We start from the raw sequence: 22,847 nt of genomic DNA on the forward strand, positions 1-22,847 counted from the left end.
CTCCAATCATCTATAGTTTGGGCCCTGCTCGAATATAATGGTATTTCTTGTTGAAAATAATGTGATAATACAAACATCAATATTATTTCACATGTAAAAAATACAAGAGCATAAAAAAAGAATTCCTTATGCATGAACATGGAGCATAATAACAGTAATTCTGGAACAACGGCACCATATATCATGTCTAGAACATGAACTAAACAGCAAATACATTTCTTTTATGAAATTGCTCTAAGTAAAAGTATAACAATTGGCCCCAGGACAATCAAGACCCTACCCCCTAATTGTTCAATTGAAAACATCACAAACTGAATAATTTACTAAGTCTTCAACAAGTGACCAGAACCTGGATTCAGTTCTCAAAATAATCAAAATCATCATGGATCATGCTGTTGTCCCATTAAAGAGAGTGCACCTATTCTGAATAGAACTAGAAAAATGCTTCCGAGATAGAAATAGAGAATAAACAGCAGGATCCAAATCAAGTATTGACACTAACAAATAAACTGAATCAAATTATTTGTCCAGATTCAATTATCATAAGCAATCTCTGAACTAACAGTAGCACATAATCCATGGATCAAAATCACAGCAAGTAACCCATTGGAGAGCCAACACAAGAATGGTGTTTAGGCATATAAGTACATATCAGAGAGAATCACCAGCCAACATCACTAGGGCTTATCGCATATATCAGAGAACTAGAAACTCACAGGTATAAACTAGTGTACTCAGTAAATTGTCCAATCTCAGTATATCAATTCATCACTGAGTATTAACACACATGTAACCATACTGTTCGGAACATAGAAGAGGAGGAGCTATACTCACAGAGAAATCCACTAAAAAATAAAATCAATCGAGGCAAGGCACGACAAATAAGCCGCTATCCCAGAAATCCAATTCGCCGTCGTTGCTATCGGCATGGAAGACGGAGATACAGAGCCTCACCGCACTGCGTCAGCGCGTGCGGGCGAGCCTCGACACATACAACTCCGATCTGTACCAACACATGACTTCTCCACCCAATCCTTTCAATCACCAAATCACCAAAGCTGAGCGTGACTCCAAATCAGAGGTGATGACCAAAATTAAAGAGGAGAAAAGTAAGCAAAATGGAGGAGAAAAGGGGGGGGGGGGGGGGGTTCCTCTCCTTTCTCTAGGGAGAAGGAGCTGACCTCATCTGGGAGCGACGGCCACGCCTTCCAGTCCTATGATCCCAAGGGAACCGGAGACGGTTGCGCCGCCACCACTCCAACGGCCTCCGCCAGTCCTCCTCTCCCATTATTCTCTTGCCCTAGGCGAGTTAATGATTTATGCTCTTCCATCATAGGTTTGGGCCACGCAGAGACAAATGGGTCAGCAAAAGGAAAAGCCCAAAAACATTAAAATTCATGTTTTTTCTCAACATTTCTTACTATCCGATTTCAATTTTGGTGCAGAGAGGGTTCGACTATCTTTGTGATATGATAGATCAATACTACATTAGGTGACCTTTTTGAGTGTTTACAATACTTTGGCAATATTAAACTGGAGATTTTATTTATCCTTATCTTGTCGACACAATGAATGAATAATTAATTCTCATATAAAGTTTTCACTTTGAACGATGAATGATATGGCTCAAGTTGTATGGGCAGACTAGCAGAGGTTTGGAAAATATAAAATTGGCTGGGATGATGTAGCTATTTGGGTTCCAGGCTACTTAATTAGATTCAGGCTCTGGTCATATATAGAAGTAGTGAGTTAATTTAACCTATTGAAATACTTTTATGGTACATAAGAACTCAAAATGAGTTTTCTTATGGGGCTGTTTGGGTGATGGTTTCTTTTTTTGGAACCTATCCCAACAGGTCTTGCTTAACTGCTCTATGTTGGGTGATTGCCCAGTTCATAGACACTACCATTACTTTTTCCTTCCATTTTTAAAGTAATTGTAGAGTTTTCTTCATCGTTTTGGTTGCTCAAAAGTAATCTCTTCCGCAGACAAGCGTTTGCTAATAACTGTTGTGATATAATGCTTCCTTCCCATACATATTCCACCAACACTATAGCAGTAGCGACGTCGCGCCGCTTTTCAGTTCATACACTATAGCAGCAGCAGCATCGAGTAGTCAACGATAGTTATATAGCACGCCATGCAATTGGCTATAGTAGTAGTTGAACATGTGCCCTGTCCTTGTTTTTATGTTTCGTTTTTCTAGAGGATTGCATGGATGCTTTGGTGAAAAATGAACAATTATAAGCTCCATATATGGATCATCATTTTTACCTCTTGCGTTTATTGCAGTAAGATAACTTCTAAGAGATATTTATTTACATGTCTTCCAAAGCATGTAGCAGTAGTTGTTAGGAAACTAGCTACCGAGTTACATATTGCACATGGCTCTCAACAGAAACATTGACACAGTCACTTATTTAAAAGCATGATGTTTGGTTGGAATTTAGATCAAGTTCATAATTAGTTGTTGCAAAATTCTTCCTCGTACGAACAGGTTTCGACCATAACAGTTTGTTGTTTGTGTTTTCTCATGTGGTGTATAAACTTATTTTAAGTTCTATGAATTGTGTAGGTGGGACTCTGGAAGGACAGTTGGTGAGTTTGACGGGCACTCAAAAGAGGGTTCTGAGCTGTGACTTTAAGCCAACACGGCCATTTCGCATTGTGACATGTGGTGAAGATTTTCTAGCTAACTTTTATAAAGGACCACCATTCAAATTCAAGCATTCCATAAGGTCAGTAATGATTGCTGGTTTGCGGGCCAATTAAATAGTTTGTTGCTGTAGTTCTTCCGGCATACTTGTTTGCTTTGATCTTCCTTGGCCTTTGCACATGGACCTGATATATACATCTGATATGGATTACCATGTACATTTATTACAAGTGCGTGAACCACAATCATCATTTGCCTGTTTTAGTTATGTCTTAACAAAAGGTGACGTCTATCACAGTAGCTTATGTTTGCATTTTCAGAAGATTTCTTAAAAAATTGAGTTGCAACTAATCAACTATGCAACTAATCAGATGATGTTTGGTTCAAAATAGGTAAACCAGTTTAGCATATAATCATAAACATCCCGAAGGTAGCACCACTACTGAGCCAACAATTACTGTAAACGAGGACGGAAGTATAAGCGTGGTTAGTTGCATGCCAGCCAGCGGGACTAAAGCGTAAAAGCAGGCTGTTTATAAAACTTGTTTATGTTAATACACATGTTTACCAAGTTTTCTACTATTTATATTCTTAAATAGATATCATCTTAAAATACGTATAATCAAATTTTAAAAACTTTGATCACTAATATATACAAAACTGTTAGAATTTAGTATATAAAATGATAGTAATGAATTTGTTATGAAAAATATTTTAATATTAATTATTTTTTATCAATTTTTTAAAAAATAGTTAAAAATAATAATAATTAAATATATTTAATTAAAGATCGATGTTCTAATGACAAGTAAAAAAGAAAGAGGTAGTATATATCTCGAAGAAGTGCCGTTTCGCTCGAATCAGGACGTCTATGCATCTCTGACATGTCGTGAAGTCATTCATATGTTATCCATACATATCCGTCGACCGTTAAAATATTCATGTCGTGGGTGGTTATGCTCATGGTTCCATCGGAATAATGTCTTGATATGACGAAGCCGACGGAGCAGATATTAACTTCATCGTTTTCCACGTAGAGCCGCCCGATCCTCAAGATCAGACGGTCGCGCTGGCTGCTGGCACATGACCCGTTGCCTGCGACGCCGTGACAGCCGTGCTTGGCGTGGACGTGGGGTCAGCCGTCGATCACTAGAGGCCGTTGCCCCTGGCAGCATATTATCGATCCCCTAATAAAAATATTAGCAAGTTAATTAACATCTCGATTAATAAAGCCGTCTATATAGTCGCTGCAAAGTAAGCGAGCGAGAAAAGCCGAGAGAGAGAGAGAGAGAGAGAGAGGTGACGCAGACGACGAAGGGGAGGGAGAGGGAACTGGGACTTGCCACCCCGCCTCCAAATTCCCCACTCCTCCGCCACCGCCACCGCCACCGCCACCACCCACCTCGCTCCCCTCCGCCCCCGAATCCGGCGTCCCGAAGCAACTCCGCTCCTCGTGCTGGCCCCAAAACCCTACCTGCCCAATCCGTCCGATTCCCAGCTCCCCGCTTCGCCCCGGAGCCCCGGAGCAGGTGAGTGGCAGAGGATCGGATCGGCGGCCGGAGGAGCATTGGGCGATGGCCGCCGCATAGGATGCAGTTGGACTCAGCCGGCCGCGGCTTAGCTGCTGCTGCTGCTTCTGCTGCTGAAGCCTGAAGTTCCGATGCTCCGGGCTCCGTGATCCAAATAAGAGCCGTGCGGTGGACCGGTGGAAGTGGATTGGGCTGCCGGTTGATCTCCGTGAGGGCAGGGAGCGAAGGGGTGGTTGCGTGAGGCGTATGGAGGAGCCTGGGAGAGAGGAGGACGCCGCGGGGCCGTCGTGGGCGCCGAGCAAGTCCACGGCGTTCCGGGCGTTCGCTGCCGCGGCGGGGGAGCGGACGGAGGCGTCGCCATCCGCCCTGGGTAATGGGGTTGCCGCCCACTTAAGCAACCTCCGCGCCGTCAGGAAGAGGCCTGTACGTTTCCTGCACCTTCCCCTCGCACGCGGCTACCTAGAGATGCTTGCTTCCTGCAGCCATTGTACGAACTCTCCGTGCTGAATTGTCAATTGGATTGAGCAATTAGCAAGCTGCGACGTAATTGCCGTGCTGAAATGCTAGTAGTAAACTGAAAGCTGAAACTCTGATGTCTCGAACTATTCAAATCATCATCGTTGCTGCTCCTGCTGCTATTTTTCTTGTTGGTTGCACGCATAATTCAAGTAAACTATGGGTTGACCAGTTGGAATAGTGGATTTACTCAAATTGTCTTTTGATTCTTAATTTCGTAGTGCAAACTCATGTCTGATACTATCAGGATTGCCAACCATTTAGTGTGTATGCATCTTCTGCAAAATTCGTTTGCAGTGTTCAATTTGCTATATACTAGCTTTATGTGTTTGACTTGCTGTTAAAATCTAGTACTCACTAGCACCAGTTTTCATTTATCACTAGCGCAAGGAGAACACAATTACTATTACATTGATCAAAAGTGAATTGGAGATATTGACAACTCGGATCGTGCCAGGATCCTTGTTATTGTTAAGAGAAAAAAAGATCTTTCTTTAGGATGGTATGGATCTTTTGTCAAACCCGACCAAATTACACCTAGCTTAATCGACAATTAAGTCGATTAAAACGGAAGTAATTTTGACAGTCCCGATATATGTTCAACAAAACTCAAGATCACAGTATATACCGTTTACGACATAGTTTCATCACAAGATATGAACAGAGTAAAAAAGTTTTAACTTTATTACATACCTTGTTCCAAGTTCCAGTTTCTACTTAGATCAGAGTTTTTAAACGTAGCGGAAAGATATTAATAAGACAAAAGACCAGTGGCACTATTGCCCATAAAGCACCACCGGGACTAGCTCAGACATTTGATCTTTACTCTTGGCCATCTCCAGCATTAGCGGGATAATAGTACCCGTGAAATAGTTTGTCGTTAACTGCATCAACTTAAGAGCAACACCTTAAATACGAAGGTACTTACAAGACTTACACAATATGAGTATATACTATCTCGACTCTAAGGATAATGCATTGAGTGAATAGCAAGGAATAGCCATAACGTTAAATTGATGTAGCAGAAAGGCACTTTAACCAATGTAATGGCATGAACTGCTAACATAAACTGACAATAAACATAATCTTTAATAAAGTAAACTTGCCTAACTCAATTTAGTACCAGCACATGCTTCTCCCGGAAGCCCACATACTTTTCATTTTTCAAACTGAACGAAAACTCTACGATATTGCCCAATAGACATAAGCATGCTCATAACTGAAAGCGCGACAATTCAAGATTATGTGGGCTTACACCCTTCAGGGGTACATCTTTACCCACACGGACTCGTGCTCGGCGGCACGAGATTTGGGCGACGGTGGCTGTGCTGCTCTACTTGGCTCTCTTTTGCTCTATGCGCGCGAGAGAGAAGTGAGGGAGAGAGCGGAGAGGGCAGCGGGAAAAGGGTGGCAACCGACATCTCTGGAAGTCGTCCGGTGTCGTGGCTCGGTGGCCGGCGGCAATAGTCAAGAACGGCGGCAGCCGAGACAGAGCAGAGAGCGGAGGGGATGACCAGGGGACTGGATGAACAGTGACCGACATAGAAGAAAGATCTCCCTCTTATCCAAAAGAAAGCCTTCCCAAGCTCTAAAATTTGTAGGATAAATTTTGTGTGAAACTATAATCCATGTGCAACTCATTGTAACTGGTTTGACTCAAAAAGCCTGATCCAAACTTAAATTAAAATTCTTCAAAGTTGCAACTTTTTCTAACTTGCATAGATTTTTAAGGCTTCAATTTAATTCCCAAAAATTTGGGAAAGTTCATTAATATTCTTCATATAACATGGACCAATTTCTAAAATTATTTTCAACCCTAAGTTGCATAGCAAAATTGTGAGTTCCTTCACACTAATTTCTAAAATTATTTCCAACCCTAAGTTGCATAGCAAAATTGTGAGTTCCTTCACAATACATTACTTAAAATTAAATTTAACAATTCTTGTTTAAATTTACATGCACTCAATTTCTTGCTCAAAACCTTAATTATGATACTAATGATGCTCATGAATACTTAATGACATGTTTAAGAATTTTGGGCTGTCACATCTTTAGACTACATAAACCTGCATAGAGGACGTAGTGCTGTAATAACATCCTTCAAGTGTGTTGCCACTCTCCATTTGTATGTTATTCTCAAAAAGATAAGTGCACATGCTACAATCCATTCTGTTACTGTTGTTCTTGTATATAATGTGCACCTCTTGTTCATATATCTGTGATGCTCCACTCTAAGCTACAGCTGTTTATTCATGCAGTTTGTTGCAAGATTAACCGCAGACATTGTCCGAACTTTTGAAAAATGCAATCTTGAGTTTAAGTACTCAGAGTCACTAAACCCCAAGAGCTTTCTCACCAATCCTGCAGTTGCTGTTCACAATGATGGCCTTGACAATGCAAATTCTGACCTCATCTTGTATGTCAACTTGGAACTGGTCGATAAAAAGTCAAGCCGGAGGTTAGTTTTCTTCTCTATGTTGTTTCAACTGTTGCAACTTACTCCTTCCATTTCACAATATAAGGCCATTTACTCAGGAGTCTCCATTTCACAATATAAGTCTATTGAGGAAAACAAGAGTGTAGTTATTGCTATATTACCACTAACTACCCCTACTTTACTGGTTTGAAAGAGATTAGGTGGTTGTACGAAGTTGATTTTCATATAATGATTTAGAACTATTTAGACAAACTTGATGGACCTAATTATTTATTAGAGTTGGGAAATCGAAGTGTGGCATGCAGAAATATATCAAAAGGCTGAAAGGGCTTTCACATTTTTAAGATTATTTGTTCAATAAGTGGGGCTTATGTGATAAAGCTGTGCGGCTCCACTTCTATTTGACATTCTAAATTTCAGAGTTCAGGATTGTTAAACTATGGATAACATTAAATTAAGCTAAACTTATTTTGACATTTCGGTAATTAGGTACGTTGTCCAAGAAATGCTTGGCCAAGGTACCTTTGGGCAGGTTGCAAAATGCTGGGATGCAAAAACCAACAATTATGTTGCAGTGAAGGTTATAAAAAACCAGCCTGCCTTTTACCAGCAGGCTATCATGGAGGTCTCGCTGTTGAGCATGGTACAGTACTCTACTTAGCATTTTAATATTTACTTTATGGGATGCATGTAAAAATTGGAGTCACAGCTGTGACTATATATATACATGCAGTTAAACGACAAATTTGATCCTGATGATCAACACCATATTGTCCGGATGCTGGATTTTTTTCTCTGCCAAAATCATTTGTGTATAGCCTTTGAAATGCTTGGTCACAACCTGTAAGATAACTTCCATTTAACTTATCTTCACTAATCTAACTATCTGTGTTAGATTTGATTCATGGGGTAACATAAACTCATATTTTTATAGATATGAGCTGTTGAAAAGGAATAGCTTAAGAGGTTTGCAAATGAAATATGTCCGAACTTTCTCAAGACAGGTGAGGTGTCATTCTAATTTGTTGAATGTTGCCCAATGTGATGTATCTATTCTTTCCAGATATTGGACGCATTGGTTGTCATGAAAGATGCTGGCATTATTCATTGTGATCTAAAACCGGAAAATATCCTCATAGCTCCAACGTGAGTTGCTTCTTCTTAATATCAACGCTGGTGTTCATCAGTTCTGTAGTTTTATGACTATGTGATGACTTTTGCAGTGTAAAAACAGCAGCTGGAGTGAAAGTAATTGATTTTGGATCAGCGTGCATAGAGGGTAAAACCATTTATTCATATATTCAGGTATTGTTTGAACTCACTCAGCACTCTGAATTTTTTGCTCTAGTAGTATTTGTTGATTTCATGTCATGCTTTTACCTTCTCCTTTTTCAGAGCCGTTATTACAGGTCTCCAGAAGTACTTCTTGGTTATCCGTATCCTATGTGGCATCTCTACAAGCAGATGCATTATCTGATAATGCACATGTTGTTCTGTTTTGTTAGTTTATGTTGATGCCTCATTATGAATTGCAGCTTTGCGAATTTTAACTTGTGAGCTTGTGCGCTTAACAAATGGTAGATATACAACTGCCATTGATATGTGGTCATTCGGCTGCATCGTTGCTGAACTGTATATAGGGTTGCCTTTATTTCCTGGAGCGTCGGAATATGATGTCCTTTGCCGTATGATTGAGATTCTTGGGTTAGTACTTCTTACTGAAAATTTATCTCTTGTTTTTAAGTTTTGATTAGTAATTTGTGGGTGAATCACCTGTACTGCATTAGGTGTTAATTGTTTGAGCTCTTTCATTTAAATTAAGAAAACTCCAACACTGTAAATATCTGCTTTCTCGAAATTCAACTATATACAGTGGGCAACCACCGGATGATCTGCTACGGGAGGCGAAAAACACTGGGAGATTTTTTAAACATGTTGGAAGTATCTATCCTGGTAGTGAGGCACGGAATGGCCCTGTCAGTGCATACAGAATACTAACCGAAGAGGAGATCGAAGCAGTAAGTTTAAATGGTTTTCTTGAAGTTATCCTAATGTTACTTCAACACCATGCCTTATATTTTTTAGAGTAAATTTCACAAAAACTACAACTATTTGTACCATTGTAATACAGAACTACAACTTTTGAAGTTTATTTCACTAAACTACAACTACTTTGACCCTTGGTAACAAGAAACTATAATTTTTTGGCACATGTGTGGTTGAAGGGTGGGACCAGGCCATGTGGCATATGTGTGGATGACGGGTGGGACCATATCAAAAAGTTGTAGTTTCTTGCTACTAAGGGTCGAAGTAGTTGTAGTTTTGTGAAATATACTTCAAAAGTTGAGTTCTGTGTTACAATGGTACAAAGTTTGTGAAATTTACTCTATTTTTTATCATCTGTACCATGTCTACATTCTGCACCACAGAGGGAGTCCAAGAAGCCAAAGGTAGGGAGATGGTATTTCCCTCGCGGAAGGCTTGACAGACTCATATTTGCATACCCTTGGAAGAATTTGAGTGAGGAAAACATGCCAGGTTTGTTCTGGACACCTTTATTTCAGGATGGAACTGTGTGCCTTTACCTTTGCTTGTGAAATTTGGAGGTAGTTTCAGTGCAATATCACATTTGTATTTGCGTTGTATGGTCCCAGTGATTAGTGTTTCTTCGTCACGATAGTTGTGGTCCACGCAATGTTTATTTGAACTAGCATCTGTCTTGCGCATAAAGCTTGCATAATGAATTAATGATCCAAGGATACATGCATTTTTTAGTTTGTAAAAACTCTCAGGGGATGACATGGAGGTCCCTCGACTTAAAAATGGTTATAATACTGTGGCAGAAATATTTTCTTCAATTGCCATGCTGGTATTTTTTTCTTATCAGTGAGGTGTACACTAATGTAGATTAGGTGATGAGCCTGCAACTCAGTGAAGTGCACACTAGTTAGGAGAAAACACCAGCTACATGTCTCACAAGCTCTGTCCGTCCACCATGTGGATGCTATGTTTGTAGTTTGGGTCCAATACTTTTTGTTAAATGATCAAACTACTTAGTACTCCCCGTACTATTATTCATTTTCCGTGCTGCTGTTGTATATCATTAAACAGGACAATTTAGATGATGGATTTTTAATCCTTGCATGTACTGGAGTTATGCAAAACATTTGCTGCTTTAATAATGAGGCACTTGAATTCATTGCATTGATGAGTGTCAATTTCTTGAATGAAAATATCAGTCATAATTATGAAGTCGGAAGTTAAACAATATTTTCTAACTTCTTGCAATTTTGGTTCAGAGACAGAAAAGGCAGACTGCTTAGCATTGGTTGATTTCTTGAGAGGACTTGTTGAGTTTGATCCTAATAAGCGCTGGTCACCGTTGCAGGTATTCACTGATGATACCGGTACATTTTCTTTTTGGGGTTTGGTATACTCTTTGAGAACTGTAATATATATCCTGTAAATTTTCTTTTTGGGGTTTGGTACACTCTTTGAGAGCTGGAATATATATCTTGTACATTTTCTTTTTGGGGTTTGGTATACTCTTTGAGAACTGGGATATACATCAATCCTCATGTCTGGAAACTTTTGATGTTGGGAAATCCTTGTATTGCAATAGTTAGAAACAATCTTACAACTGGTTTGGTACTTAGGGTTGTATTTTACTTGATTTCTATGGGATTAATTTATTTCTTGAAGAATCATTGGGTGTACTTCACAAATAAAAAATCTATTTCAGGCTTCATACCATCCATTCATTACCGGTGAAGCCTTCATTGGTCCTTACGAGCCTGTCCAGGAGACCCCAATAATTGTAAGTATAATTTTAATCCAGAGTACAGATAACTTTCTGCATAAATTATTCTTTTGTCCTACTTGTGATGTGAATACTCCAGAAATTAACTTCAGTTGTGCTGCCCTGCCCTCGTCAGCTCGGTGGAGACATTTGGACATTTCCGTTTCTTATAATAAATAGACACACATGGAACAGTGTTTCTTCTTGTCAATCTTGAAAGTACTGCTTTGTTTTAAGATCAATTAGATTTTTTTTGTTAGTCGCGGGTGTTCCAAAAAAGTGTGGAAGAGAAGTCAAGAAATATCTGGATTATAAGTCAAGCATCTTTTGTCTTCTTTTGTGTTGTAGCCTGTTGGTCGTGCTGCAGTAGTTGATCACAATCCAGGAGGAGGTCACTTGCTAGGTGCCGGTCTTTCTCCTCAGGTTGTAAGTATTTTCTCTTATGCTTCTATTTAGTTGACAAGTTGTAATTTGTTCCCATAATATCTGATATATGATTTTTCTTAGATCGGAAGCATTAACAGATGCCTACGATTTGATAATGCTTTACAACCAAAGATGCCTTTTTCATATGGAAGCAGTTGTGGAAGCTATGGAAGCTATGATTTCAATAGTGTCAACATATATAATTCACCAATGGATCCTTCTGGGTTTAATTTACGTTCACAAGCTGGAGCATCATTTCTAGGATCTAGTCCGGATATTCGACGAAGACCTCATCTCTCACATGGTGGTGGCATTCAGTTAAGTCCTGGGGGTCTGGGGCCGATGTCTCTTGGGGCCAGTCCATCACAATTTACTCCACCACATTCCCAGATGCAAATCCCAACTGGTGCTAATGGAAAGTATGGTACGTCTCCAGCAAGAGGTGGTCATGGCTCCTCATTGGGAAAAGCTGCTGCTGTAGGACAATACAATAGAAGGAGGAATCAGGGTTATCCACCTATGTCAATGCCACCACATGAGCACACATCTCAACTGATCCAGGGACACCGAGATGTTATCAATGCTGCTCGCTTTGATGCATATGGTCGAGGAAATTCTGGCTACCTACACAATGCACTCCCTAATTCTGGTCATTTTAGTTGGAGACCGCAAAGAGGTGTTGGCAGTGGTTTACCTTTAGACCCTTCTTCTAGTCATGGCTCTTTTCCGCCCACCAATTACAATGGCTTTCCTACTCAACACTCCAATGTGCCAGCAGATACATTAGCCTCCACCTCGTCAATACCAGATCCAGCCGATTGGGATCCCAACTATAGGTAATGATGCATCTTAAAGTAATTTCTTTTTAATGTAGCCTACAACTTAGGTTTTTTTATATTATAATGTGCAGTGATGAGTCACTCCTGCAAGAGGATCATCCACTGTCAGCTGAGTTAAGTAGTCTTCACCTGAGAGATGAAAGTGGTCAAACAAACAGATCTAGCAGATTGGCTCCTACCCAAAGTCATAATATTGCAAGTTCGAACCCTTCATTGTTGAATCAAAGGTATTGTGGTATTTTCTCGATGTGATTTAGTTGATGTTTGGTGTTCCAAAAAAGTTTATGTTAGCTTGCTTCTGACCAGCAACCATTGTGGATGCATTAGTATCATTAGATTTTACATTATGCTGTTGATTAATTCTTAATTCATTTACATAGTTTGCCCACATCTTTAGGAAACAAACAACTCGAAGTTTTCATCTTTAGCTGTGCTGCTGATTTCTATTGCATCATACCTTGCACCGTTGCATGCCTTCAATGAACTATCATTGTTGAAACGGATGTCCCACATATGAAAGTAATGATGATTTTCCACTCTTCATTTAAGTTTGCCTGACACTGTTTTGAAAGGATTCAGATGCACATTTTACCATGCATATCCTATTGTCCTTCAGGTGGTTTCAGTGGAGTTGTTGCTTGCGAATATCCATAGCTGGGGACACCTTTTCAGCTCTACTTAATCAGACTGTTGTGTTTAATGCCTTTTAAGAATCCTAACTTTTTACAATAAAACGTGCTAGAGAAGTAATTATGCTCTTTGTTTTGTACTTGCGTCTGAATGATGTTATCATCTAGACCTAGTTTTCTAATTTTTCAACCAATTCAACCTGAATGGTAGCACAAGCAAATCTTTTTTTCCCCTGGTTGAATCTAGCTTCAGTACGACCACTGATTACTGTCCATGTTTTTGCGGCAGAAGTGGACACCTGTTTCATGCATCATCACTCGGAGAGAGTACACAACCTACTGGTCATGTCACCTTTGATGGTTACAACCATGCAAATTATTCTCAGCAAAGTTTCCCAAGTTACCTTGGACAACCATTTCAGCAGTACAACATGACTTCCAGTTACATACGTCCGATGAGGTCCCACCACAGTGATCAGTCTGTCTGGACTAACTATGGCTTGGCAGAACCTCAACCCACTACTATGGGTGACGGAATGCCCTGGGGTAATGTTTCATGCTTTCATACTTAAGATTTCTTTTATCTTTGTAGTCAATATAGCCGTGTACTTTGCATAGTTATTATATTTCCACTTCCACTTGCAATTCTCTTTCACCTTTGGTCTTTAAGGCAGGTTTCTGAAATTTAATTGGCATTCTCTTGTTGTAGTCCCATCTCAACCATTCTTCCAATGTCATTTTCGTAATATCTTATTGCCTTGCTATTAAGTTTCAGAGATAGGGATTTCGTAATATCTTATTGCCTTGCTATTAAGTTTCAGAGATAGGGATATTAAAAAACTCGACCTGCGGGGAGTAAGACGGCCCCCGGGTATCACATTAAGAAGAAGACCTTCTCACGCAGGTCGAGAAAACCCCCGAACCCCTGCCCCACCCATACACAGCGGCACCGCAGCCCGTGTGAGAACGACCACGACCACGACCTGGGCCGGCCTTAGACCTGTGCTTTGGCGTGGGACAGACGAGGGGATTTTTTTAACCCCAGCCTGAAATTCACTCCCACAGGGAGTCTAACCCAGGACCTGAGGAGTGCTACTAGAGCCACCTAACCAACTCAGTTAGAGGCCCGTTCGCGAGATAGGGATATTGAAGTACACATCATTAGTTAATCATTATTTCTTATAGTATGCTCAAATTTACAGTTTGCATGTCTATCTATGCACATGGGACTGAAAAAAAAGTTGTAACTGCAAAATGTCAAATATCATAATGTGTGTCAGTGCATGCGATATAAACTTGTGTAATTATATTCATTGTCAGGAAACACCTTAACCTGTTATCCTATTGCACATTTGTACTAAGCTTTGAAGTTCTTATTATCTATGTCCAATGCTCCAATTGGCTTGCATTTAAAATTGCAGAAAGATTCTTGCCTACATTTGTCTTTCAATCATAATACTGATACAAATAAATCGTCATTGTGCAGGAGGGAGAGCTGATCACTCTTTTGCAGCAAGTAGACTGCCACCTTCCATTGCAAGAAATGATTTTGGGAGGATCTTTTAGTCCTGAATCTGGAGGAATGCAGTATGCCACCAAATTGATGGCATCAGCGGTTTGCATTTGCAATTCCAGGTTGGATTGTTTGCGGATTCTTGGTTTTGCAATTTGTTGCACTCCTCCGATGTTGTCTCCTTGAGATGCTCCGATTCATAAGATTATATGGTATGGGCAATAATTATAGCATTTGGTATTTGTTATACCTGCATGAACTCCAGCGGAAATGTCAGTTGTACTCCCGTTCTGGAATGCCGTGTTTTCCTTCGTGAGATGGGCTTTCGTATGCACCTTGGTAAAAAATCTTGTGACAGCTCAGGAGGCTTGAGACAGTTTTGCTGCCCGGGTTCTTTTCCCTTTTTTTAACTTTTTATTCCTACTTTTTCTCCTTTTTGTTTTCTGGAGAGGGTTCAGTCCTGGTTCCTGAACATGGTTCAAAGTCAAGGCCTTCTATAGTCGTGCGAGTGGTGATATGTTTTCTTTTTTGAAATGTGAGTGGTGATATGCAGTTGATATCAAGAAAAGCAAGAAAACAACGAAATATGGTTTGGGCTTTTACGTTTCAATTCTGTTACAGGGTTTTCAAGGGCTGCTCCTTTGAGCCAGCATCAGAAAGGGCCGAAGGCAATATTGGACTAAACGCCCTGTGCGGGCTGGATGTCATGGGCTGGCACGGCGTGTGAGCCGAACAAGACCTTGAAGATGGACCGGCCTTGCCACTAGGGTTGAAAACGGACGGGAACGGTCGGGAAAACCCTCTAACCGTTTTCATTTTCACATTTTATCTCGAAAACGGAATCAAAAATGGGAAAGTCGGAAACGGGAACGAACTCGGAAATGTCGGGATATCAGAAACGAATTAAACCAAACGGAAACATGTCGGTATCGGTCGGGAACTGGTAATTCAAACCGGATATAACCGATCAATTTTCATACACTAAATGTTTGAATACTGTCACACTAGTACACCACATTCAACCATATTCGTTCACATAATGACATATGAGTCACAGATAGAAAATTCACACACCAACACAATATAGTCACAATAATAGCCTAATAGGAATATAGGATAGTGAAAGTGCAAAATACATAGACAAATATTCTTCCACATAGCCGACAGCTCATCAGCATCATTCATCATATCTGGATCACTTTCTGTTTCTTCTTTCTCCTCATTCTCATTCTCCTACATTTCAAACACGCAGAACATGAGAATGAGCAGCACTAAAATTGAAGCAACATTATTAGCCATAGAGTAGACATAACCTCAAGATCACTAAAATTGAAGCAACGATATTGCATATTGAGTCATCTTCCAATACTTAGTTTCAGAACAAAGGATCACATTTAGAAATGGACTATGGATTTCTTCAAAAACCTCTATAACAGTTATGATAATTCCCTTGTCCATTCTGATATAGTATTTTTCAATGAAAATTCAAAGTTAAATATACACTATAGATACCTTTTGAAAGGTCCATTCTGAAGGAAGACGGTGTGCTGACTGCTGAGTGTCGGGACTGTCGGGGGCCCGGCCGAACCACTGCTCCGCGCGTTGGCCACCTGGCTGGGGATGGCGCTGCCGCTTGGGATGACTGACGAGCGGTGTAGCCTGGAGACAGGAGACGGGCGGCGGCACGGCGCAGCCTGGGACGGGAGACAGGCGACGCAGGCTGTGGACGACGGCCGACGCAGGCTGGGGACGGGGCGACGGGCGACGCAGGTTGGGCACGGCGGCCGGCTCAGGCTGGGAACAGGGCGACGGGCGGCGCAGCTGCGCAGGCTGGGGACGGGCGACGGCCGACGGGCAGCGCTGCCTGGGGACGGGCGACGGCCGACGGGCGACACTGCCTGGGGACGGGGCGACGAGCGGCGCAACCTGGGGGCGGGAGACGGGCGGCGTTCCGGCGTACAACGTCGGCTGGGGAGTGGGGATCACCGGATCGGTAGATCTGGCCTTGGCCAGAACTGCAGAGCCGATCCAGCCGCCAGCCGGAGTGCGGCCTGTGGTCTGTGGACATGGTGTGGCCGTGTGGGACTGTGGGCTGGGCTAGGCTAAAATTAAAAACGGGATTTCGGCGGAAAAATCCCGAATAAATACGGTATTTCGAAAATACGGTCGGGATAACAGAGATACCGTTTTCGATCCCGATTTCGGCACTTTCCCGTTTTCGAACCGTTTTCGCATAATTCCGAAAATACGAAATCGGTCGGGTTAAAAGTAGAAAACGGGACGGGACGGGACGGGATTTTTCCCGCCCATTTTCAACCCTACTTGCCACTGGCGGCCGCCACACCGCCCGATATAGATAGAGCGCTGCTCTGTTGCAGGCGCCGCGTCAGCGGTTAGGGCTGTTAACAAGCCGAGCTTGAGGGAATTCGTCGTCTAAGCTTGAGTTTGATCTAAATTAAAGATCTGGTTAAGTCTATAATTAGATTTGAGTTTGGTTTGTTAGGGTCTCGAGCCTAGAGCGAGTTGAGTTCAAAAGTAGCTCCTGAGTCTTGAGTTTTTTTTATAGTCCTATAGTCATGTAGCTTTAAGATTTGATGTTTGGATTTTAGGTTGGATGCAAGGGGAGGCGTGACCGTAAAGGTGACGTCATCACCATGCTAGCGCGCAGTCAAGGTGGCTTAGCACGTGTTCCAGGCAATGTGGCAGGCTATCGGCTGGTTTGGTGCTACGGGGCGAGATGATTAGGTGAGGTGGGGTTTGGTGGCGCGACGCGCGGGTGAGGCTAATGCCAACAGAGGCATCTCGAGGGTGCCAACTGACAAAATGTTGGCAGTCGGTGGTTCACCCAGGTAGTGATCCCCAGTGGTGCTGACACTGTGGACTTGTTGTCAAGACCTCGAGGGTCAATTGGTTTGGGTCATCTAGGTAAATATAAACGTGCTAGACTATTGCTCCGATAATCCAAGTGAACACAAGCGGGTAAGCTCGTTGGTCGATACTCAACCTAAGGCCATTTTAAGAAATATTTTAAAAATTTATCTTTTAAAATACTATTATATTATCCTCTAATACTGTTAGAGTATTATTTAATGTATACTTAAAAATTAATCTTTTAAAATATTATTACAGTATTTTCTATTTTTTCTATCTCCAGTAGCTACCATATTTCTTACTGTCTACTACTTTTTTACTCTCTTTAGCCTATAGTCTAGCAGTGTTAAGTGTAATAAATTTAAAGTACTCCAGTGCAGCTGACCGCAATACTGTAACACTGAAAGTCACATCTGATGGAGTGTATTTGGAAGCCACAGAGGTAGCAACAGTAGGCACTACAGTAATAGAGACAAATACTACCTCTATTGAAGCTAGCCTAAGGCCAACTCTAGCAGTGCCCCTATCTGGTGCTACAGTACCTCGCAAAGTACTGTAGCACTGGAAATTGATCTCAGCAGATCGCCTATCCGGTGTTACAGTACTGCACAGTACTACTACATTTTTAAGGAGGGAGTGTAGGGTTGTAATCTCGATGGTTACTGTAGCAATACGCACACTGTAGCAGGTACACTGTTTACAGAGGCTGTAAGTGGATCTAGCGGGAGCAAAAGAGTAGTAAAAGAAGGTAGGAAATAGAGTAACTGTTAGAGGAAAAAAATAAAGAATACTGTAACAGTGATAGATGATGCTATAATAGTATTTTTAGAATGAAAATTTAAGATAGCTGTTGGAGATAACCTAACCTGTTGCGCAATCTAGCATGACACTATCAAGCCACGACGCGCAGGAGCTGCACAGGGACATGGTAACAGATCCTCGACAGAAAGGTGAAATAATCTATGCCACCTCACTTCGGTGAAATCAATGTGGATGCTGTTCTGTGGGTATCAGACGAAAATACAGGGGAATGATCATAACATGGCAGTGGAACACCGGAAACAGCTACTACTATCCCTTGTACTGTACCTAACATTGCATCAAGCCTCCGGCGCTAGCCCCGTTAAAAGCTGGCACTGGTCTTATTCGTGTAAAAAAAATCAATGGATGTCGACGCATCGCTCTACTGTGAGCAGCAAGGAAGCGTCAAATATAGTAACGTGACGAATGGCAGGACGAAGTGAGGCCGCTGTAATTGCTATGCTTCCGATGAGTCGTACATCCGGTTGTGACAGGTGGAGTCACAAGGGTAAGGGCAGTCGATCTTCTGAATCTGGCTGCGGTCGAAGAACCAGTCCCCGACTGCGTTTGCTATCGTCTGCACAAATGAGAAGCTCCTGTCAGATCAACTTGATATGCCCTCTAGCTGTGAAAACCTGGTTTAGTTTGACGGGAAAGAAATTTCAGGGTTTAAGGGTGTATTACCGTGTTTCCAAGCATGGGGGAGTCAGATGAGAACCACAACTCCTGCGTCTCCGACTGGCAATGCACGAAGCATGAGTTTATGAACAATCCTCTGGAGCCGGAGTTCCCTTGTTCTGCAACCGCCTTCAGAAAATCGTCCCTGAATCCTGTATGTAGTGGTATGAAACATTGTATAGTTAGACAGGGATAACTAGCCCATCAGGAAAATACAGACAGACACGCAGTAGCACCAACCCTGCAGGATCTGAAGTTGCGTCACAGAACACAGCTCTATATCATGCTTACAAGTAGACCATGTACCGTGATGGTCAGCTACTCCAGGCACCAAAATGTTCCTTACCTGTAGCATGCTTATTTATATGAGGGCAATGCCGAAAAGATTGATAACAATCAAGAAAGGTGTTCCTTTCAAAACAATCAAGAAAGGTGTGCAGAATTACAGATAAAAAGGTCCTCGGACAATAACCTGCCATGAATCATACGCTGCATTGAGGATGAACAGAGGTGTCTGTATCTGTTTCACCTCATTCTGGGGGAAAAAGCACTGCATCGAAGCAACATGTACTTTTAAGGACCTGAAATCTGATGTCTGGGCTACAGGTGCATTGTAATGCTGCTTTCAATTTACACCTTACCATGCCTGGAGGTAACATCGAAGTGCATGAAGATGGTAAATTCTTTGCTGACCCCTAAGGCATTTGAAAACAATGTAATCAGGTTCGGTGAAAATGATAGAAACTAGGTGGATTAGTGTGCCTACGCCGCGCCCTTTTTTTTGGCACAAAGCATGACAAAAGAAGGCTGCAAAAATTAGGTTCAATAATTTTGGACATCTCAATATTTATATTTAACACATTCATTTAATTATAAGGAAAACAGTAGTACTTTCATGTATGCACATAATTTTAATATGTAGATGACAGTAATACAAACCTAACAAAATTTATTTCATATTTTTGAGTTTTACATATTTTTCTTTGCATTTTAGATTATTTCAGCCAATTTATCAATATAACTAATATTCATTTCGACATTTTTCTGAATTTCCCGAAAATGATAATTGTATTATCCATATATGTATATATAGATGTATATGCGTATGCATATACATGTCCATATATATATACATGCACATACGTGGGAACCACATGAACAGTAGCTACAGTAACTTGACCTCTGGTTGGCCTCCGATTCTTGGCCTTTTAATATATGTAATAGATAACGGGTGAAGAATGTATTTTGCAAAATAAAAATCATTTTTTATTAATGCTTCTTATCCCACCCAGTTGAATCCTAGTTCGACTCCAAATCTATTTCACGTTACAATTTCGACTGTATGATTTAGGAATCCTCTCATTATCTTGCCATGGCGGTGTTTCAGTTATCCCCACATCAGATTCATCAATCATCAGTACAGAGGGTAAATAAAAGTGCATACATGTGTTGTAACTACATCGTTGAAAAAGGCAGCAATGTACCCCACTCCGGCCACATCCTTCCTGTCAGCACAAAGATTGGATATGCGTTAGACAAGGACTTCAATACTCAGAAAGCCTATATGTGGAATTTCGTTTTGTTTCCCAGGCAATGTACTTTGTTCTATTTCAATGGCCAGAGTATTAAAAGGCTCAAAATCACATGGTACGTTTTCTCTTTGTTTCTGCGAACTGGCTACTAGTACAAGCATTTTTGTCTTACTCATTTATGAAGAAACCAGCATCAGAAAGGCATTTAACTTTGGCACCCGTTGGCAGAAGATCATGAAATTTGTCGCAATGTAGTATGGATGTTAACCCACCAGCCGAACAGCCTGAAATTAGAGCCTGGCACAATTTAGTTAGTCTTGCAAACCCTTGTGATTGCCCGGAATTATGCTCACAAGAACGCATACATTTTCGGCTTTTTTCATTCCTTTGGCAAGCAGGTCCTCCATAACAGCTTGCCATACTCTTGCACCTCTGTAGTGTAGCTTTGTTGTCTAAACAAAAGCAATAGAAAGACTTAAGTGAGGCCTTAAGGTAGGTGTCTTTACAATCTCATATGAAAAGAAAAACAGAAAATAAAAAAATTGTGGACTATGGACTCACAGGATCCACTTCTTCAACATCGCCGGTGAAAGATGAACCATCACAGTACCTAACCTTGACCTTGTTCCAATTGTAAAAGTCTGGTTTCGATGATTGCACAGACATCAAGCATGTGAAACTACAAGTGTAGACGATCTGAATTTCTACAGAACAAAGCTAATACAATACAGAGTGGTCTCTCAATCGAGCAACTACTGGAATTTAATACCTGGGTTGTAATCTGGGGTGTCGCTCAGGATCCCAGAGAAGGCAATCTGCTTCGCCATCTCCTTGGACGATCCCAACCTAGTGCGCTTCCGTTCCAGGCAGGTGGTGACATTTCTGCACCATCCTCCTCCCTATCATCAATCAGCAATTGAATGAACTGAATCGAACTGAACAATCGCCCAGAAGCACAAGTGCACAAGTTCAGTCAGATTAACCGGTCTCACTGCAACTAACCTCGAAATGAACCAGCCAGCTGTTCACCCCGGAGCCGAAACCGCGCGCCAGATGATACGCCGGCGCACTTCCATCCAGACAAACTAGCACACCAGACACACATCAACCGCTTCTCAGTACACTAACCACACGCTGCGACAGGATGGGGAAGGGAAGAAATCAGCGGAGCATGAACAGACAGCAAATACCTGCTCCTTTCGCCGCGGCGCTTTCCACATAGGTGATGTCCACAAGATAGCCGTCCACTCTGAGAAGCGCCAGCGCGAAGACGACGGCAGAGCACCAAGCGCAGAGGCTCCCGTTCGCCATCCTGAGGAGTGAGGAGCGAGAGATGAGACGGTGGTGGAACGGAAGCGGGTCACTCAGCCACCGCACCAGCCACTCAGCCGGACGGACATGGGCACGAGAAGGAAGCGAACCTGGGAGCCGCCGTCACGATCTAGCCTCGCACGCCAGCGCTCCCGTGCGCGGCGACTCGCGGGGACGCAGGGGTGCACAGGCCAGGCCAGGAGGGTTTCCTAGCTTGGTTGCGGCGTTGCCTTCCCTCCCTTGTCCCTTTTCCCCACCCACCGCGTCTGCCGTCTGCCGCCTGCCGAGCGGCGGCCCCGTTTGGATTCCACCACGCCGGGCCGGCCGCGTCGTCTGTGCCTTTTCCACTTCGTCCTTCCGTGGCGTGCATTGAGTGCGTGCGTACGCGACGATCCTGCCATCAATTCCTGCCGTTTGGACTGTCCGCGGGCAGCGGTAATGCTACCGTAGACTTTGTGGTGGGGGTGGTGAATTGAACGGTGCAGATTCGAAAAGCCACGGTCCTTCACTGCACCGCACGGCCGGCCCTGCCTGCAACCAGGGCCAGTTGTGCCCACCCGCGTTGGGTTAGGCGCGTCTGCACTTTGCAGAGGTCCGGCGAAAACGATGGGTTGTGCACGCGATACGCGATCTCCGGAAGGAGAACGGGGGCGGGACGAACTATCTGCTGCTTCGGGACGTAGGGATGCAAGTTTTGCATTTTTTTTAAGGTAATAGATGGGTTAAAATTTAAAAAATTAATTAAAGATTTGTTATTATCTAATTAAGTTTAAAAAATAAATTAAATGATAATCAAAAACTACCTATTGAATACTCACTTGTAACGCTACGGGTTCTCGGATTTTTTGTTGTGCTTTTTGATGGGATTCGTCGCATCCATCCTAGCCGCGGTACGCAATGTCTCGTGTCTCTCAACAAGGCCTTTCAGGTACAGTGTATTTGCTACGTACTATTATTCCATACAAATATATTCGTGGTTAAAAAACAAATGCATCACAAGAAATCTAGAAGTATAATCCACACTCGAGCATCGCGCTGGAGGCATGGATGTCTGCCGGTCTCGGTAACAGGAGTATCTTTCTCCCTCTGGCCTTGGAGGCTGAGCTCACAAGATCCCGGTGTTTTACAGGGGAGGTGGCCCATGCGGTTCAGCTTCACCATTGGCAAAGCAAGCGACTCAACCAGCGTGCTTGCTTCCCATACCAAACGCTGCAAATTCAGCCCAGCCTCCCGAAAGGGGTGAAAGCTGCCGATGGAGGAAGACAACAGAAAATTAGCCCGGCCCATGAGCCCATAGCAGGAGAAGGAG

At 42.3% G+C, this 22,847-nt stretch overlaps 2 protein-coding genes across 8 annotated transcripts; one reads left to right on the forward strand and one right to left on the reverse strand.

Moving 5' to 3' along the window:
- Window positions 1–3,918: 3,918 nt before the first annotated feature.
- LOC133921438 (dual specificity protein kinase YAK1 homolog) lies at window positions 3,919–14,846 on the forward strand. 6 transcript variants are annotated; one of them, XM_062366309.1, is made up of 18 exons: window positions 3,919–4,609; window positions 6,961–7,160; window positions 7,629–7,782; window positions 7,873–7,982; window positions 8,074–8,143; window positions 8,203–8,285; window positions 8,363–8,444; window positions 8,535–8,575; window positions 8,721–8,843; window positions 9,013–9,157; window positions 9,569–9,677; window positions 10,439–10,527; window positions 10,882–10,956; window positions 11,287–11,364; window positions 11,446–12,200; window positions 12,275–12,430; window positions 13,125–13,378; window positions 14,319–14,846. In XM_062366309.1, exons 1-18 carry the CDS (start codon window positions 4,433–4,435, stop codon window positions 14,396–14,398), a joined length of 2,781 nt encoding a protein of 926 aa, XP_062222293.1. In that variant the 5' UTR covers window positions 3,919–4,432; the 3' UTR covers window positions 14,399–14,846. The 6 variants fall into 6 exon arrangements, with proteins under 6 accessions (XP_062222293.1, XP_062222294.1, XP_062222291.1 ...); XM_062366310.1 differs by having other exon boundaries at window positions 10,445–10,527; window positions 13,122–13,378; XM_062366307.1 differs by having other exon boundaries at window positions 3,920–4,609; window positions 13,122–13,378.
- A 3,321-nt stretch (window positions 14,847–18,167) lies between these two features.
- LOC133921440 (pectin acetylesterase 8-like) lies at window positions 18,168–21,914 on the reverse strand. Of its 2 annotated transcripts, none has more exons than XM_062366313.1 (13): window positions 21,649–21,914; window positions 21,418–21,539; window positions 21,230–21,312; window positions 20,997–21,126; window positions 20,789–20,868; window positions 20,593–20,701; window positions 20,400–20,511; window positions 20,140–20,200; window positions 19,337–19,390; window positions 19,168–19,245; window positions 18,936–19,041; window positions 18,702–18,847; window positions 18,168–18,594 (listed from the first exon to the last, which is right to left on the reverse strand). In XM_062366313.1, the coding sequence occupies exons 2-13, from the start codon at window positions 21,536–21,538 to the stop codon at window positions 18,475–18,477; spliced, it is 1,200 nt and encodes a 399-aa protein (XP_062222297.1). In that variant the 5' UTR covers window position 21,539; window positions 21,649–21,914; the 3' UTR covers window positions 18,168–18,474. The 2 variants fall into 2 exon arrangements, with proteins under 2 accessions (XP_062222297.1, XP_062222298.1); XM_062366314.1 differs by having other exon boundaries at window positions 20,400–20,524; window positions 20,593–20,679; window positions 21,649–21,911.
- Between the last annotated feature and the right edge of the window lie 933 nt (window positions 21,915–22,847).

Source organism: Phragmites australis, chromosome 6 (genome assembly GCF_958298935.1).
Source record: "Phragmites australis chromosome 6, lpPhrAust1.1, whole genome shotgun sequence".
Lineage (NCBI taxonomy): Eukaryota > Viridiplantae > Streptophyta > Magnoliopsida > Poales > Poaceae > Phragmites > Phragmites australis.

Bases quoted from the DNA above. Each gene is read 5' to 3' on its own strand.
- LOC133921438 (XM_062366307.1), top strand. From the start codon at position 4,433: ATGGAGGAGCCTGGGAGAGAGGAGGACGCCGCGGGGCCGTCGTGGGCG. The intron at 9,158-9,568 runs GTAAGTTTAAAT...TCTGCACCACAG, and splicing joins CCGAAGAGGAGATCGAAGCA to AGGGAGTCCAAGAAGCCAAA. The intron at 12,201-12,274 runs GTAATGATGCAT...TATAATGTGCAG, and splicing joins GATTGGGATCCCAACTATAG to TGATGAGTCACTCCTGCAAG.
- LOC133921440 (XM_062366313.1), bottom strand. From the start codon at position 21,538: ATGGCGAACGGGAGCCTCTGCGCTTGGTGCTCTGCCGTCGTCTTCGCG. The intron at 20,512-20,592 runs GTATGCGTTCTT...CTCTAATTTCAG, and splicing joins GAATGAAAAAAGCCGAAAAT to GCTGTTCGGCTGGTGGGTTA. The intron at 19,246-19,336 runs GTAAGGTGTAAA...GCTTCGATGCAG, and splicing joins CGATGTTACCTCCAGGCATG to TGCTTTTTCCCCCAGAATGA.